We start from the raw sequence: 18,707 nt of genomic DNA on the forward strand, positions 1-18,707 counted from the left end.
CGTATCAACTAACTAGCCACTTAGCCACTAGGCCACTAGCCAGTGGTGAGTGGTATTGGTAACTCTACTGACTCACTGACTGATCTAAAATATAGGAGGCTAATGTGAAGAAACCTAAACCTAAGAAGTTTGTTTGATGTATAGTTTTATTTAAATTATTGTAATATATATTCTCAAGAAATAGTGTTTAAGCAGATTTTGGAAAGAAGATTACTTCCACCCTCAGACCTCTGAGCAATACTAACTTACAGTGTTGTTAAATGAAGAAGTGAGTATATTATGATGCTGCCTTAGGCTATGTTTTGGAAAGTACTTTTTCACCCAATTAAGATTTTAGTACAACAATTTGGACAAGTAGGCCTAGTACCTTGTGGCCATACCGTATTTTAGTTCTAATGCATGAATTCCCCTTATATAACTAGGCTACAGTTTCCTAACAGTGCTATGCTAATATCGATTGAAACTAACAATTCAATTAGTAGGTACTGTACCTAAAACTTCTCTCAACATGCAATGGCCTATCCAGTGCTTGGGCAGAGTTCCGTACATCGGGGACAGTTTCTTAACTGGGCTATGCTTATATTGATTGAAACTATCGATTCGATTGGTAAACGGGTATTTATTCCGTATAGGCACAGAAAACGTACAACTATAACCCAGAATGCCAACCGCATGGTAAAAAGCATTAAGCGGTTTGAGAGAGCTTTGCCTGTCAATCCGTAGGCAGCGCCACCAGCGTTGCCATGCAATAGAATAGCAACGCTGGTGGCGCTGCCTACCGATTGACAGGCAAAGCTCTCTCAAAACACTTAATGCTTTTTACCATGCGGTTGGCATTCTGGGTTATAGTAGTACGTTTTCTGTGGTATAGGTGCCTCCAAACGAATTTTTAATTTGGATATCTTACTTTATAGTTTTTTACCTCCTGAATCCAAATATACCATTATTTTTCACCGCTGATGAATATTTCTCAAGATATCGCCGTACAAACATACTTAACATTACAATAAACAAGATAGGATGGATAACATTTCAAGTGATTCTGTAGTCAAATAACATGTTCTCTATAATAGGAATTTCGTCACATTATGGAGATATAGTTATAGATATACTGCTGGACTAATTACAGTTCTTATTTAGGCATGTCAGGGTGGTAGGTCGTGCTATATGTGAATTGGTGACTGCATTAAGTGTTTTGAAGTTAGGTTAGATTAGGAAGGTAAAGTTTAGGTTATAATGTATCGAGTTGTTAGTTTATGTTGCCTGCAGACTGTTTTTGTAAAATTAAAATCCTGAGAAAAACACTTCAAATTACTTTTTCAAAAATGCTTTTATCATAAGATATTTATGAGCTATCAATATTATTGAAAAACCTTGATCAAATTATAAATAAAAGTGTAAAAAAATTAAATGTCTAATAAAATCTAGTCTTTTTAACCATATTACAAAGAGAATATTGTTTAAATAATATATGCACAAAACCACCTGTAATGTTTATACTCGTCTTGATGCGGAATTAAATCAATAATTGGTTTTGAAACTAATAATAATCAGCTCTTATTTAGGCATGGGGAAGGTAGGTCGGGTTTTATGCAGATTCGTGACTGTATTAGGTAGGCTAATTTGAAGCTAGGTAAGATTAGGAAGGTAATGTGTAGGTTAAAAAAAACCGACTCATTAATTTATGCTACGTCCAGAATGGTTTTGCACAATTGAAATAGTAGGTGAAACACAATGAAGTAAAGGCGTAATTCCTAATGAAATCTGAAAAATCATTAGTGAAAAGGATGAACAAAAATGGGCCTATGATTGAGCCCTGGGGCACTCTTCTGTTAATCAAAAGTTGTGTGGACCTATATACAGATTTTCTTTCATTTGTGTTTTGCTGGATTTCGACAATTTATGTACGTCTTTTGAAATAGCTTGCTACCCAGTCTTTGGCCATTCCCTCTATTCCTAGGGCTGTGAGTTTCCATAGGATGAGATTATGGCCCAGACAGTCAAAAGCTTTGCTGTAGTCAAGTAAGACTGTTGATACATGTCTGCGTGCTTAGTCATAGTCATAGTCATTGTTATTTATTCATTTTTTGTACATAGTTTGTACAGTAAATAGCGTCATATATAATACAATACTAAATCTAACTAAAAACTACTATTAACAATTTACCAAGCAAAAATGAAAAGTAATAACAAAAATATTTATATCTACAGTAGGTTATATCTGGGAAGTGAAAGATTATTCTTTGGAGTAAGGGGCCAGTTGCATCAAATATTCTTTCAGCAATTTCCTGAACTTGTTTAAATTATTTTCTCTTCTTATGTTTTCTGGAATATATTTAAGAAAAGTATATCCTATGTAGGTTGGTTTCTTTGCAAAAAACTTTAATCTATGTGGCAGGATAACCTCACTTCTCTTTCTAGTATCATACAAATGAGCTGGGGACTTAAAATTTATAGTTGTACAATCCTTTGCAATGAGAGTAGTTTCAATGATATATTGCCAGTAAACAGTTAAAATATTAAGATTTTTGAAATGTTCTTTTGCTGATGCATCATACTTTAACTTAAGCATGATCCTAATTGCTCGTTTTTGCTGTTTTAATAATTTTTTAACGTTGTTGCTTCTAGATGGTAAATGATTTATTCGATTTAACTATTTAGAGCTGTGGTGGTGGACCTCCCTTTGAGAAAACCATGTTGGTTTTTAGTAATACCATTGCTTTCCAAGTGACTCAGCATTCTTGACAGAGCGACCTTTTCATTTATTTTGAAAAGGTTGATATTAATGAGATAGGGGAGTAGATTTCTTGTTTAGTGCGTGAGCCTTTTTTGTGCTTTAGGTATATTTTTGCTATTTGTAGGGCTGAGGGAAATTGTCCAAGGCTAAAATGAAATGAAATGAATGTTTATTATGCTGACAAGTGGAGCTGCCAGTTATTCGGCACAGTGTTTTACAACTTTTGATAGGACTCCATCTACTCCACATGACAGCTTTAAATTCATTGAGGCTATTGTTGCTAACACTTCATTAATGGTTGTTTGAGTTAATATTAGTGGCTGGATATTGCTTTGTGGTTTAAATAGTGGATGTGTAATTTTTTTATTGATTTTTACTTTTCTCTAAAGTGTTGTCTGCTATTTCTACAAAAAATTGGTTTAGGTGTTCAGCAATGTGAGTAGGATTATCTACTATTTTCCCCTCTATTTCCAGCTGCAGATTTGGTTCTTCCTTCTGTTTACATTTTTTCTGTGTTGATGATCTCCTAGACAATTTTAAATTTATTATTAGCACTTGTAATGTATTCTGCAGTGGCTTGTCGCTTGAAGGACCTGAGCTTTAAATCACATTTTTTCTTCTTTTCCAACATTGTAGTGTTATCATTTACATTTCCAGTAAGCTCGTATTGATGCAAGGTATCTATAAAATCTTCTTTTAGTATTTAGACTTCTTCATCATACTGGACCTTCATTTTCTGTCCTTTCTGCTTAGCTCTTGTTTTTTTGAAAGGGCAGACATGGTCAAATATGAGCCGTACAGTCCTTTGGAATCCAGAGTATGCCTCTTCAGCATCAGGGGCATTGTACACCTTTATCTACTTTTCTTTGGAGAGTTCGATGCAGTAAAGTATTTAAGATAGTTCAGATAAAAGGTTAACCCTCTGAGTGTCATGTGTCGCTGCAGCGACTCACGAACACTGTTTACGGCGAAGGCTCTATGACTGACAAAATCGGATTGAACTGGATCGAGTTAGGTATCGTTCTTTTTGTTATATTCTAAGCTTTCTCCAGAGGTCTGTCTCTAAGTGCTGTATGTTCTCCGAGCCGATCGTAATTGTAGCAGACAGCTGACGTGCGTATTTGTAAACAGGTTAGTTAACCTCGGACTGATGACTGATGTGTTTTATTATGTTTATCATTGTTTTAGTGTTAAAAATCAAAAGTAAGAATAAGAATAAGAATAAGAATATGTTTATTGTCTTTCAGGCTACATAAGCATTAACAAAGTCAAGTTTACAGCAGAAATGCCAAGTCTCTATACTAATAATTAGGCCTAAGGGTAATATCACATATCATAGAAATATACAATTCATAGGAACTATACAAGAATCAAAAATTATACATAACAGATTTCAAACATTAAAATTCTATCTGTTTTAATAAGAAAAATTCACTAAGTGAATAGAAAGGATTTTTAGATAACCACTCATAAAATTTGTTCTTAAAAACTTTAACAGTATATTTCTTACTAAGATTAATTACTTTATTATATACCTTAAGGGATAGTACTACATGACTAGACAGTGATTTGCTGAGCCTATTGTACTCAATTACTGCTTTATCCCTATTACGAGTGTTGTAACTGTGCATATCCCCAGTGAGTGTAACAAGATCCTGATTTTTTAGTATATAAGATACAAGTTCAAAAATGTAAAGGTTGATAATGGTTTGTATTTCCAACTGAATAAATAAAGGCCTGCAATGAGCACTTTCATCTGACTTGGTCATAACTCTAATTGCCTTCTTCTGAAGGATAAGAATGTCATCAATTTTAGCACAGTTACCAAACAAAATCAGACCATATCTAAGAATAGATTGAAAATAGGCAAAGTAAGCTGTTTTTAGATAATGACTTGGAACGCACATTGTCAATCGTTTTAAAAGATAGATAACTCGTGAAAGTCTACAAGATATGTGCTCAATATGTGGTTGCCAGTTTAACTTGTCATCAATATAAATTCCTAAAAACTTTGCATTTGAGACCAAATCATCAGTAATTACACCATCTACAGTTCTTAATGTAAATAACATTTTTTGAGTTTTTTGATTGTTAAGTAAAAATCCATTTGCTTTAAACCAAGTTGCAGCGTCTTTCAAAGTTGTCTGGGCAAGTAAATTGAGATGAACAAAGTCATCAGAAATGTCTACAAAAGTGGTATCATCAGCATATAACAAAGACTTTGTACGAACAGAGCTAGGAAGATCATTAATACTAATTAAGAACAGCAGGGGTCCTAAAACAGATCCCTGTGGGACTCCATATTGAACCAAGATTTCCTTGGAATGTTCACCATTAACTGAGACAGTTTGAAGTCTATTTTTAAGATAAGATTCAAAAAAAGTTAATGAATTACCAGAAAACCCGTAGTAGTTAAGTTTTAATAAAAGATCATCATGGTCAACACAATCAAAAGCCTTGCTCAGATCACACATAGTGACCTGAGCATAGGCTTTGTTCTCAAAAGTCATGAGCACTTCTCTTACGAGCCGATCCACAGCATCGATAGTGGATTTTCCTTTCCGAAAACCAAATTGAGAAAAATTGAGAAAGTTATTGTCTTCTAAAAAATAACTAACTTGATCATAAACCAACATTTCAAAGAGTTTACCAACAATTGGAATCAGCAACACAGGTCGATAGCTTTCAGGTTTGTCTTTTGCGCCTTTCTTATAAATTGGACATATTTTTGAGATTTTTAATTTACTAGGAAAAATACCTTCTTGCAGACATTGGTTAAAGCTAAAAGATAACGGTTGAGCAATACTGTGAATTATATTTTTAACCAGATCATTAGATAAATTATAAATATCTTTACTTTTTGTGTTTTTCATCCTCTTTGCAGCATTAATAACATCACTGGGTGAGATTAACTTCCATTCAAAAACCTTATGATTAATATTTACCTTATGCACTTAGTCTCTTACACTAATACTGGGGTTATCTATTTGTTTCTTAATATCTTTAACTGAATTAATAAAATATTCATTAAATACATGGGGATGTATATTGACTTCCTGATTCTTACTTAACAAATTACTATTAGGCCTATTAATGTTAATTATTTGCCACGCAGCCTTACACTTGTTTTTACTCCTTTCAATTTTATTTACTTTAAAGTTAAGCTTAGCCTCATGAATAGCATCTTTATATTGCGCTTTCAAAATTTTCAACTGAACATTAGCCTCTGGTGTTTTCAGTTTGCCTAAAAATAATAATCTCTCTTTCATTTTTGCAAGGTTTTTTGTATACCATTCATTGATTGATTTTTTCCCATTACTAGGTCTAACTCTCTTTAAAATCTGAAAATAATCTAATTTCCCTAGTACTACCTCAAAAACTGCATTAAAAATAAGGTTAGCATCCAAGTGTGCAAGACTCATTAAGAAACATTTCCAATCAAAAGCAGTTAGGCTACTTGTCAAATCAGGTATAACATTACTGGGTAGGACTAAATTAAATCTATTAGGAACATTGTTACTAGTCTTGTTATAGATTTCTGTACAATGAAGTTTAAAACTTAAACCATCATGATCCGAAAAGGGAAAGTCAAAGATTTTACACGGACCAACTCGTTGCCTTGAACAGTTAATAAAGACGTTATCCAAACAGTTATTGCCACGGGTTGCAGCTGAGTTCAAACAGAAAAAGTTATTTTGCCTTAAAATATTGAGAAATCCTTTTACAGTTTTTACATCCTTATTGATATTAAACTTATTATTTACATCTCCACCCACAACCACTGTATAATTAAGCCACTGAGATAAAAATAACAACAGACCATCCAACTTATCTAAAAATACATCAGCATAACCAGAGGGAGAATGATAAATTGACACAATAATTAATTTATGGCTCTCAATAATAACTGCTGAGGCTTCAAAATGTAACTCAACACAAAAAATATTAATATCTAAAAGTTTAGGAATAAAATTGTTTTTTACAAAAATAACAGTGCCTCCCCTTATACGTTCTTCTCTACAAAAAGCGCTAACACAGTGATATCCATCTGGAAATGAATTCATAATTTCATTTTGGTTGAGCCAGTGCTCGGACAAGCAAATAAAATCAACTTCATTTACCCTAGTTAAAAAACTTTCTAAAACAATTTTTTCCCATTTAATCCCTGTATATTTAAAAATAAAAAACCAAGCCGAGTGGTTCGATTTGGCCCCCCCTTAAGTACCAAATTGTTGCTATCATCCTTTTTACTGGTTATGCCTATTTCACTGGTAAAAAAACACTAGGCCTATTGAACATTGGCGTACTACTATTGATTGAGGGCCTACTAACATCTAGCTTATTATCCTGACCTTTGCATGGTGTAATACATTCTAAATTATTTACTAACCTACACATATCATCTCTTAAGGACAAAGAAGGTGTTGAAAAACCTGGAAACTCATCCGCAGAAGAGTCCACTGAGACATCATTTTCCAGTTGCTGTGTCTCGAAGGTCTTTTCTACAGCTGTTGCACCTTCCGATGTAGAGCAGTCTGCGTTGCACCCATCGCTGTTTTCTGCCGGTGTTTTTCTTGCAGGTGAATCATCCGATGTCTGGGGTACAGCACAGTCTATCGTTTGAGTAACTGAATTAGATGTAACTTGCAGCTTATCTTCTCTTCTGCATGAGCCCAGCAAAATCACAATCGCAATTGACACCTTGCCACGTTTGTTGAAATGTAGGCCGTTCCTTGCATAGTAATGTCGAGGAAGTTCATTGATGGGAAGAAATTTAACATGAGTCCTTCTTGCAGCAATATGTTCCCACTCAAAATTAATGTAGTCCACAGAGTTACAGACTTCTGGCCGTTGATGTTGTACTGGAATTCCTGCCACCACAACATTGGTGTGTGTAAGGTGATCAACTGTTTCCCTCATTGTGTTGATAATTTTGTCTTCTTCATTGATAATCCTGCTTTTGGTTCCCGCAATTATAATTGCGACATCATTTTTGGTGAAGTCTCGAGTCAGAGTTTTTACTTCTTGAACCACCTCCTCCAACTTAGCATTCGGCTTAAAAATGCAACAGACATTGCCCACATCCTCCTTTGAGCCTATTATTTTTTGGTATAGATGTCTTCCGTGACTATCAGCAAGTATCAAAACTTTTTGTCTCTTCAGCGACTGAGTCTTCAGGTTTTGGCTCTTATTAATTTCCACAACCTTACACTTAGGCCTATTCACAGCAGTAGGTTTGTGTCTTTGATGCGAGACTTCAGTAGACAAGGACTCCACCCTTGGTTCTTCCGCCTTTTGATTAGTCAGATTAGCAGTGATATAGTGGTGCATTATAAGAAGATTTAAGTGATTTTGAAGTGCTGGTTGATGATCCTGAAGAAGTAGGTAGTGATATTGATGTAAATTATCAGCCAGATTCCTACCTATGGTTAGGCTATGCATTCTTAGCTAAACGCTATGTACTGAAATCTGTTTTTTGCCCATAACTTATTAATTTGCAAATCTACCTCCTTATATTATTATATATTTGTAATCCTCATAAAATTTAGAACAAAGTGGCTATTTTCAAATATTTATAGGCCTATAATTTATACAATTTCATTGAGCGCGAACATATTTTTTTTTTTCAATTTTTCCAAAATAATTTTTATTTTTACCTAAAAAAATGTTTTTGAAACAAATATTCCTTAGGTTTTATGTATGATATTGAAGCCCATGATTTTCCAAACAAAATGGTATATAGAACAGTAGAATTAACATTGTTTTAAGCTTTTCAGATCCGTTTTAATAAAACCTTGCAAATGCGCCAAAAATAGGCTGACATTAAGGCCTAAACTATGGACACTCGGAGGGTTAAGGTAGTGTACGATACCCAAGCTAAATACGAACTACTGATATGTAAACAACCTACTTTGTAAAAAATCCAAGTTAAAATTTCATAACTTTAGGTTTAGGTTTAATAAATTAAGCATTTTGGTATGTCATTAAAGTTGACTTTAAGTACAGTCAGGCTTGTCATCGTTTTCGAGACATAATTCCTCAATATCTTGAGTAATACAGGGTATTTTTGCCTTTACAAAATAACTCCATCAGACATACATTAAGTAGGTAGAAAGGTCGCTATAACTACATAACACCACTGGGAAATAGCAAATATGAATATTAGGGGTTGATGAGTGATAGGTACGTTCCAAACCACAAAAAGATACGTCCCCTCTCTGTAAACAAAATTCCCCACCAAGACATCCACTACATGGAGACGGTTCATTAGGCTTTATCATATCCACTACATTCTAATACCATTATTTTACTAGTTCTATAATTATAAACCAAATTATGTAATATCCATTAGAGATACTTTATTTAGCATTTTAATATTTTGAATGACATGTACAACCCTAATTTTGGATCATTCGATATTTATAAGCTATCAATATTATTGTTAAAACTTCATAAAATGATAAATAAAAGTGTTAAAAAATTATATGTCTAATAAAGTCTGGTCTTTTTCAGAACTGGCATTAGCTTTCCCAGACATAGAGAAAAATAAACTCAAGTTCCTCACAGAAAAGCTTCATATAATGTCTGACATAAGGCTGTACTACAAACAGCAGATAAAAATGGTATTCTATTAAACACTATATAAAGAACAGATGAAAGTAAATTATTGCTCTGTAAAACTATTAAATTACTGTACAATTAACATTTATGCGGTAGGATTTAAAATATCTTCAACACAACAAGATTTAAGCAAGAAATGTTTTAATATTGTTGAGATCTCTATGTAACATACAAGTCATAACTAAAAAATTAAGTTATCTATTTACTTACTAGGTCATCTGACAAGTACTATAAAGTTAGGAAGTAAATATGTTAAAGCTTCCGTATAAGTGTGCATTTTGTAAAATAATTGTTTCACCTCAGTGGAAAATGAGGAATCATATATTGGAACATACGGGTGAGCGCCCCTTTAAATGTTTGATATGTGAGAGAACCTTTATCCAACTAAATAAAGTAAAGAGTCATTTGTTAAAACACTCTTGGGAGAGCCCTTATAAGTGCACTGCATGTGAAAAATCATTTAAAACCAAACACAAATTGAAGAGGCATACAGTGGTTCATACTGGAGAGTGGCCTTATAAGTGCACTACATGTGGAAAGTCCTTCACAACCAAAAACAGTTTAAAGGGACATATATTGATTCATACTGGAGAGCGACCTTATAAGTGTGATACATGTGGAAATTGCTTCAAAACCAAAGGCAATTTGAATAGTCATATATTGGTTCATAGTAAAGAAGCATCTTATAAGTGCACTACATGTGAAAAATCATTTAAAACCAATTACGAATTGAGGAGGCATACAGTGGTTCATACTGGAGAGCTGCCTTATAGTGCACTACGTGTGGAAATTCTTTTACGAAAAAAAAATATTTGAAGGACCATACAAAGGTTCATACTGGAGAGCGACTTTATAAGTGTGATACATGTGGAAATTGCTTCAAAACCAAAGGCAATTTGAATAGTCATACATTGGTTCATACTAAAGAAGCATCTTATAAGTGCACTATATGTGAAAAATCCTTCACAACCAAAAGCAATTTAAATAGACATACATTGGTTCATACTAGTTAAGGATCTTATAAGTGACCTATATGCGCAAAATCATTCGCCATCAATGAGAAAATTAAGAAACATAATTTGATTCATGCAGGAGAGCGATCTCATAAGTGCACCACAAATGAAAACTTCTGTAGAATTATATAAGTTTCGAAGAATTTTAAACAATTGAAATAAATTATTTATACTTGATATTCAAGGAAACATACATTGTTACCTGTTAGAGAGCAACTTTACATGTGTAGGCCATGCAAAATGCTCTTTTACTTATAATTTCCAGTATAGCAGACTTGTATTAATTATTGATAGCCTTGAATGTCCTTACGGTATAAGTGTATTTTGTCCTAAAATGTCAAAGGGACTTGACACATTTGTTCATACCAGAGTACCAAGTTTAAAGTTACAGTTGTTCAACCTTATTAAAAAGATAATATAATTTACAATTTGTACAAAACCATTTAGGATATTGTTTTAAAAATTTCAGTAAAAAACTTACTGTATTAAACTTATTGATCTTTTTAGTTGATAAAATGTTCAAGTGGTCACAGAATTAACTTTAACAAATCCACTTGTACTTTCTATTTGTTAAAATAAGTTACTTTTATAAATAAATATTCATATAAATATAAGTTCTTTAATTTTACCATTGTGCAAACATTACATCCTCTTTAAAATACTTTTAGTTACTAAAATACCAATTATACACAAATAACTAAATACTGTCAAATAATTATAAAACAAAATTGCATTTGTGCAATATATGACAAAAGAATACATAATAATTAATAAATAAAAAAACGTTTTGTTTAAAAAAAAATTTTTATCTATAAATTATTTTCTACTTTTTTAGTTTTTCATGTGTGTGGATGTTAAATCTATTTCAAGCATATATATCAGATTAAGACAGAGGCGTGTGGAAAATCTAACATTTGTTTAGTTTCTTTTCACCTACTAACTATAAATATATCAATCTATTTAATTTATTGTTTACTTAATAGAATACTAAATAAATAACAATTGACATTATTAACAAACACCTTTATATATGCAATCAGATTGTTTATCTTTATTTTTAAATTTTTGTTTGTATAAAGAATCTCTTGGGACCATAACCTGTACCTCTCAACCTCTGCTCTTCGAACGGTAAAATTTAAGTATTTACAGCTGACTTAAATTAATTGATATATTTACATTCTTTCAAAATGTAAACATGGAAAATTTGGAAGCCCATGGGGCGTAGCCGAAGGGTAATATGAAAATTAAATGATATAATATTGCATTGTCATCCATTTGTGAGTTATGTTTCAAATTTCGTGTCCCTAGCTCATGAGGAACTTCGTTTATAATTGATATCAAAATTTGTAGGAAAGCGAGCTAATAAAAACAAGTCTCTAATTCATCGGGAAGTATAAAAATTTGCAAGAAAGCGAGTTAATAAAAACAAGCCCATGGGGCGTAGCCCAAGGGAAATATGGAAATCAAATGATATAATATTGCATTGTCTTCCATTTTTGAGCTATGTTTCAAGTTTCAAGTTTCTAGCTCATTGGGAAGTTAGTATAAAATTGATTGCAAAATTTGTACCGGACAAGAAAGCGAGCTAATAAAAACGTTTTAAAAAAGAGTAGGCGATAAAAAATCACACAAGTGCAACATTAAATACTCCCACCGTAGCAAACCTGCAGCCTAAGCGAATTCCTATTTGTCTGATTTAATTTTTAGTTTTTAATAGATTTAAATACCTTGAGGTTTAACGAGTATTAAGGTTTGCTGCTACAGGGATGAGAGTAAAGTGTGTGTTTGATAAATTATAAAATACAATACAATATATTTAGCTTAGTACAAAATAAATAAATTTGCAAAGTTTGATCAAAACATATCCATAAAACAAGTGACCTACAACAGTTTACATAATCTCGATAAGAATCACATGGGAATTTTTAATTTACAACTTCACTGAAGGTTCTTGGATTAAAACATATAGTAAGTAATGTAATTAGAACTGAGTAAATAGAGAGTGCGGCAAAAAACCTATCTATTTTCTTTAGCGCACTATTCAGCACAGGCCATCCGAGGGTGGTGGGAATAGGCTCGTTGGATAGTCTATACAATACCATTTATCGTAGTCATAGAGCTGTGGTTGTATAAGCTACGTGCGGTTGTTTTCTAGTAGTTTTTCAAAAGTAGTAAACCAGTCATTGCAACTCAGTGGCAGTTCTGTGCTTTTATTCTATTAGGTCGACATGGAGAGGTTCTGTCGTGATTATCTGTATGGATAACATGATTATAAAACAGATTATTATTCTAATTGATCTGTAGGGATGAAAATTAACCTCAGAATTTGTGTATCTGAGCAGTCAGACATGTTCGAGTAGCCAATTGTTTTCTGGCGTGCCTGCGAGGACTGTTTTCCACAGCAGCATGAACTCTATCGAATGTAAGTTGTCTGGCGTCCGATCTGACTTTGGATGGCCTTTCGGCTACCTTTTCAATGCAGAAGCCGTTGTTCCAAACTTAGTAACCCACCACATTATTGTGATACGCAACGGAACTTCTTCATGTCACCCTAATTGAAATAATGTGTGAAACTGCCGATTCCGCTGAGTTGCAATGAATGAACTCAATACCTTTTAAAAACCACTCCATAACAACCGCACGTAGCTTAGGCGACCACTGCTCTATTACTACAAAACAATGGCATTTTGTAGGCTTTCCAACGAGCCTACTCTCACCACTCTCAGACGACCTGTCGCTGAACAGTGCTCTGCAGAAAATGGATTGGTTTTTTTGCCGCACCCTGTATATCTAAAATTAAATATTCCAAATCAGAGTAAAATCAAATTAAGGCTTTTCTTTTTGGACCTGTGGGCAGAGCCTCGGTTGTATACAATGGTCTTATACTTATCTCTGTGATCTACTCTTCTCTGCTAATCTTACTTATTTCCTATGATCAATGACAAAACCATAGACTAAATAAAATAACTCAACAGTTAGTGCTAAAGAGTATTTTTATATCCATCCAGCTGTTAGTACAACAAAATTATACTGCACTAAAACAAACCCAAGATTTTGAATGCTGCTCTAAAAGTTAAATTAGAACAGCTAGTATTTTACTATGTATATTTAAATAAATTGTTACCCTCTTACTGATTAAATGAATGTATAAATGATTTTAGCATTACACATAGTATATAAATAAGTCAACCCTATGTATCCAATTTAATTTTTATCCAAATGCTGAATTTGTGTCACAATCACTGAATGATAACAGCTGTTAAGCAAATGGCATTGTACCAAAAGCTAATCTAGAATTTTAGCGTCTGCTACACTTGTTTAAAATTAAAACTTAATTTAAAAAAAAAAAACTGAACCCTTAAACTGAAATCTTATTTTCAAAATTACCTAGTTCCCAAAATTATCTTTCTTTCAAAACGGTTTCAACCAAAAAGTCATGAAAATCCATCAAGTGGTTAGTTCACAATGAAATTTAAAAAAAACCTGTAACCTAAATACAGGGTGTCCCGTAACTCTGTACATATGTATATTCCTTAGGTCAAGACAAACACTTCACCATAGGAGCATGGGTCGGTGGAGCTTAGTTTTCCGTCTGTCTGTATTTATGTGTTTTTACAACTTTATTAAAAAAATTTCAAGTGGCAAAAAAATTTAAATTTTACGTAGTTTTCAATAATACATTATTTGTTAAATATGATATATTATAAAATTGTAAATGACCAATACGACATGGCATTTTTCAGGAGTGGCAAAAGTCTTACCCTGACATAAAGAAAATAAACTCAAGTCATCACAGTAAAGGTTCATATGATTTCTTATATAATACTTTGAACAGCAGCTGAAAAGGGTATTATAATAAACACTATAATAAAGAACAAAATGAAAGTCAATAATATGCTCGGTAAAAATAGAATTTTTATTACAACCAGCATTTATGATAGATATCATAAATGTAAACCAAAGTATGTAATATCCATTAGAGATACTTCATTTAGCATTTTAATATTTTGAATGACATGTACAACCCTAATTTTGGATCATTCGATATTTATAAGCTATCGATATAATTGTTAAAACTTCATAAAATGATAAATAAAAGTGTTAAAATATTATATGTTTAATCAAATATATATATCTAATAAATTCTGGTCTTTTTCAGAACTGGCATTAGCTTTCCCAGACATAGAGAAAAATAAACTCAAGTTCCTCACAGAAAAGCTTCATATAATGTCTGACATAAGGTTGTACTACGAACAGCAGATAAAAATTACATTCTATTAAACACTATATAAAGAACAGATGAAAGTAAATTATTGCTCTGTGAAACTATTAAATTACTGTACAATTAACATTTATGCGGTAGGATTTAAAATATCTTCAACACAACAAGATTTAAGCAAGAAATGTTTTAATATTGTTGAGATCTCTATGTAACATACAAATCATAACTGACAAATTAAGTTATCTATTTACTTACTAGGTAATCTGACAAGTACTATAAAGTTAGGAAGTAAATATGTTAAAGCTTCCGTATAAGTGTGCATTTTGTAAAATAATTGTTTCACCTCAGTGGAAAATGAGGAATCATATATTGGAACATACGGGTGAGTGCCCCTTTAAATGTTTGATATGTGAGAGAACCTTTATCAAACTACATCAAGTAAAGAGTCATTTGTTAAAACACTCTTGGGAGAGCCCTTATAAGTGTGATTCATGTGGAAAGTTCTTATCAGCCAAAAGCGATTTGAGAAGACATGCAATGGTTCATACTGGAGAGCGGCCTTATAAGTGTGATACATGTGGAAAATCCTTCACAACCAAAGGCAATTTGAATAGTCATACATTGGTTCATGCTAGAGAGCGACCTTATTATAAGTGCACTACGTGTGGAAAATCTTTTACAACCAAAAGCAATATGAAGGACCATACAAAGGTTCATTGTGGAGAGTGGCCTTATAAGTGCACAACATGTGGAAAATGCTTCACAAAAAAAAGAAACATGAAGGACCATACAAAGGTTCATACGGGAGAGCGGCCTTATAAGTGCACTACATGTGGAAAATCCTTTAAAAAGAACTGCGAATTGAAGAGGCATACAGTGGTTCATACTGGAGAGCGGCCTTATAAGTGCACTACATGTGGAAAATCCTTTAAAACCAACCACGAATTGAAGAGGCATACAGTGGTTCATACTGGAGAGCAGCCTTATAAGTGCACTACATGTGGAAAATCCTTTAAAACCAACCACGAATTGAAGAGGCATACAGTGGTTCATACGGGAGAGCGGCCTTATAAGTGCACTACATGTGGAAAATCCTTTAAAACCAACCGCGAATTGAAGAGGCATACAGTGGTTCATACGGGAGAGCGGCCTTATAAGTGCACTACATGTGAAAAATCCTTTAAAACCAACCACGAATTGAAGGGGCATACAGTGGTTCATACGGGAGAGCGGCCTTATAAGTGCACTACATGTGGAAAATCCTTTAAAACCAACCACGAATTGAAGAGGCATACAAAGGTTCATATTGGAGAGCGACCTTATAAGTGTGATACGTGTGGAAAGTCCTTCACAACCAAATACTCTTTGTATAAACATACATTGGTTCATACTGGAGAAGCAGAGGTGCCCATCCCCCCCAAACCCAGAGGCGCAACCCCCGCCCCCCCCAAGCCAAAGGAGTAGTTCTCCCCCCCAATTTATGCTGCCGTCTATTTAAACCTACCCTCCCCCCCCACCAATTTATCTGACAATTTTCCCATTACCTCATAAAACGAGCATTCCAATTTAGTATTTAGTAAACTTGAGGTAAAGAAAAACAAACTTGCTGATAATAAAAATTAAATGTTTAATAGGAAACGTTAACAACATTTAACAATACTTCATCAGGTATATCTAACTAATGGACGAATTAGAAGTGTTTCAATTTACATTTCAGAATCTCTATTGTCAGCTAACATGTGCTCAGTACTGCAATAACGTCTTCAAAACGTACAACAATATACTGTACTAGGTGAATTACTCTACTCCAACACAGTATTGTAACTGTACAATATATTAGGTGGCGTTAAATTTTACAGAGAAAGAATCTCAGAGAAGAATTTTAAGAAATCAAACCGCTTTAAAAATGCATTAATAATACTTTGGCAAAGTTTTTTTTTTTCAAAATTATAGGCAGTCACGAAATAAGACAGACTTGTTGCTCGCCACTCCCTGGCTCTACAAACACCGCCACTCCAAACAACACACTCCAAAAACTCGATTTTACTCTACAAAAATTGCCAGGCAAAATACCCACAAAAGGTTTTTGTGACGAAGTAATCTTATAATTAATTTTGATAGCCCCAGGATTGCCTTTTATGACTAATAATGGTAGAAACGCATCTTGTCAGACAATCTGTTTATACACAAAACACGAAACGATAACAGATAGGCCTATCAATTCACGTGAGTATATTGCCGCAGGCAGGACTGGAAGTAAACTGAATCAGGTTATGACGGAAAGACGTGGTCTCTGGATTGTCGTCTGTGTTATCAAAAGCTGATATTGGACTAGTTGTAGTGACGGAGGAGAGTGTTGAAAATATAATGGGATTCATAATTGAGTTTTCCATTTAAAATTATTGACAATAATAACCAATTTATCTGCTGGATATAAATTATGGTCTCGAAATTCTACAGTACTGCACGAAAGGAAATTTATTAAATACTTTGAGGAGTTTGAAATATATAAATACATAAAACTAGGGACAGCGCAAAATTTTTGAGTGAAAACACTCAATTAATTATGAATCCAATTATACTTTTAACACTCTTCTCAGTCACTACAATAGTCCTATATCAGCTGGTGACAATGCAGACGACAATCCAGAGACCACGTCTGTCCGTCATAACCTGAACCTGATTCAGTTTACTTCCAGTTCTGACGACGGCAATATATACGCGTGAATTGATAGGCCTATCTGTAATCGATTCGTGTTTTGTGTGGTGGAGGTAAAGAACCACCAAAACATATGTAGCAAATAAAATTCGACACTGACACTGGTATATTAAGGATTGTCTTACAAGGTGCGTTTTTACCATTCTTAGAAGCAAATCTTAATTACGAATGGCAAAATGTTATTGGTGTTGATAGTGAGCTACTTAGAAACACTTTTTCGGGCTGCTTATACAAAATTATTCATTCATTATGACAGCTAGCAAAAAACATCCCCCCCCAAAATCCCCTCAAAAAAGTCCCCCCCCCCAAAAATTCCTGTGGCGCAAACGCGCCACAGTACCCCCCCTCTGGGCACCCCTGTGGAGAAGCATCTCATAAGTGCACTACATGTGGAAAATCCTTCAAATTCTATAACAAATTGAGAAGACATACATTGGTGCATACTAGATAAGGATCTTATAAGTGACGTACATCCTTCGCCATCAATAAGAAAATTAAGAAACATAATTTGATTCATGCAGGAGAGCGATCTCATAAGTGCACCACATATGAAAACTTCTATAGAATTATATAAGTTAAATTTCGAAGAATTTTAAACAATTGAAATTAATTCTTTACACTTATTCAAGGGAACATACATTGTTACATGGTAGAGAGCAACTTTACATATGTAGGACATGCAAAGTGTTCTTTTACTTATAATTTACATTGTAGCAGACTTGTATTAAATATTGATAGCCTTGAATGTACTTACAGTATAAGTGTATGTTGTCCTTAAATGTCAAAGAGACTAGACATACCAGAGTACCAAGTTGAAAGTTACAGTTGTTCAACCTTATTAAAAAGAGAATATAATTTACAGTTTGTACAAAACCATCAAGGATATTGTTTTACAAATTGCAGTAAAAAGCTTACTGTATTAAACTTATTGATCTCTTAAGTTAATAAAATTTTTGTTCAAGTGGTCACAGAATCAAATTGAACAAATCCACTTGTACTTTCTATTTGTTAAAGTTACTTTTGATAAATAAATATTCATATAAATATAAGTTCTTTAATTTTACCATTGTGAAAACATTACATCCTCTTTAAAATACTCTTAGATAGAAAAATACCAATTATACACAAATAACTAAATAATGTCAAATAATTATAAAACAAAATGGCGTTTGTGCAATATATTACAAAAGAATAGGCATAGAAAAGAGTAGGCGATACAAAATCACACAAGTGCAGCATTAAATACCCCCACCGTAGCAAACCTTCAGCCTAAGCGAATTCTTATTTGCCTGATTTTTTTTAAATAGACTTAAATACCATAATGTTGTTTAAGTACCAAGGTTGCCACTACAGGGGTAGTAAAGTGTGTTTTTAATTAATTATAAAATACAATAC

At 33.3% G+C, this 18,707-nt stretch overlaps 1 protein-coding gene across 1 annotated transcript in view; it reads left to right on the plus strand.

The window, feature by feature from the left end:
- The window catches only part of LOC128991523 (gastrula zinc finger protein xLCGF3.1-like), a 66,533-nt gene extending 48,254 nt beyond the window's left edge, over window positions 1-18,279 (plus strand). The window contains exons 7-8 of the mRNA XM_054414482.1: window positions 9,251-9,360; window positions 14,531-18,279. Of these exons, the coding sequence (XP_054270457.1) occupies window positions 14,888-16,057 (1,170 nt within the window). The 5' untranslated portion in view covers window positions 9,251-9,360; window positions 14,531-14,887 and the 3' untranslated portion in view covers window positions 16,058-18,279. The remainder of the gene's footprint in view (window positions 1-9,250; window positions 9,361-14,530) is intronic.
- The last annotated feature ends 428 nt before the right edge of the window (window positions 18,280-18,707 follow it).

The sequence above is a fragment of the Macrosteles quadrilineatus genome, unplaced genomic scaffold, assembly GCF_028750875.1.
Source record: "Macrosteles quadrilineatus isolate MER2022 unplaced genomic scaffold, UCM_ALF_1.0 Scaffold_4__1_contigs__length_99947679, whole genome shotgun sequence".
Taxonomy (NCBI): Eukaryota; Metazoa; Arthropoda; class Insecta; order Hemiptera; family Cicadellidae; genus Macrosteles; species Macrosteles quadrilineatus.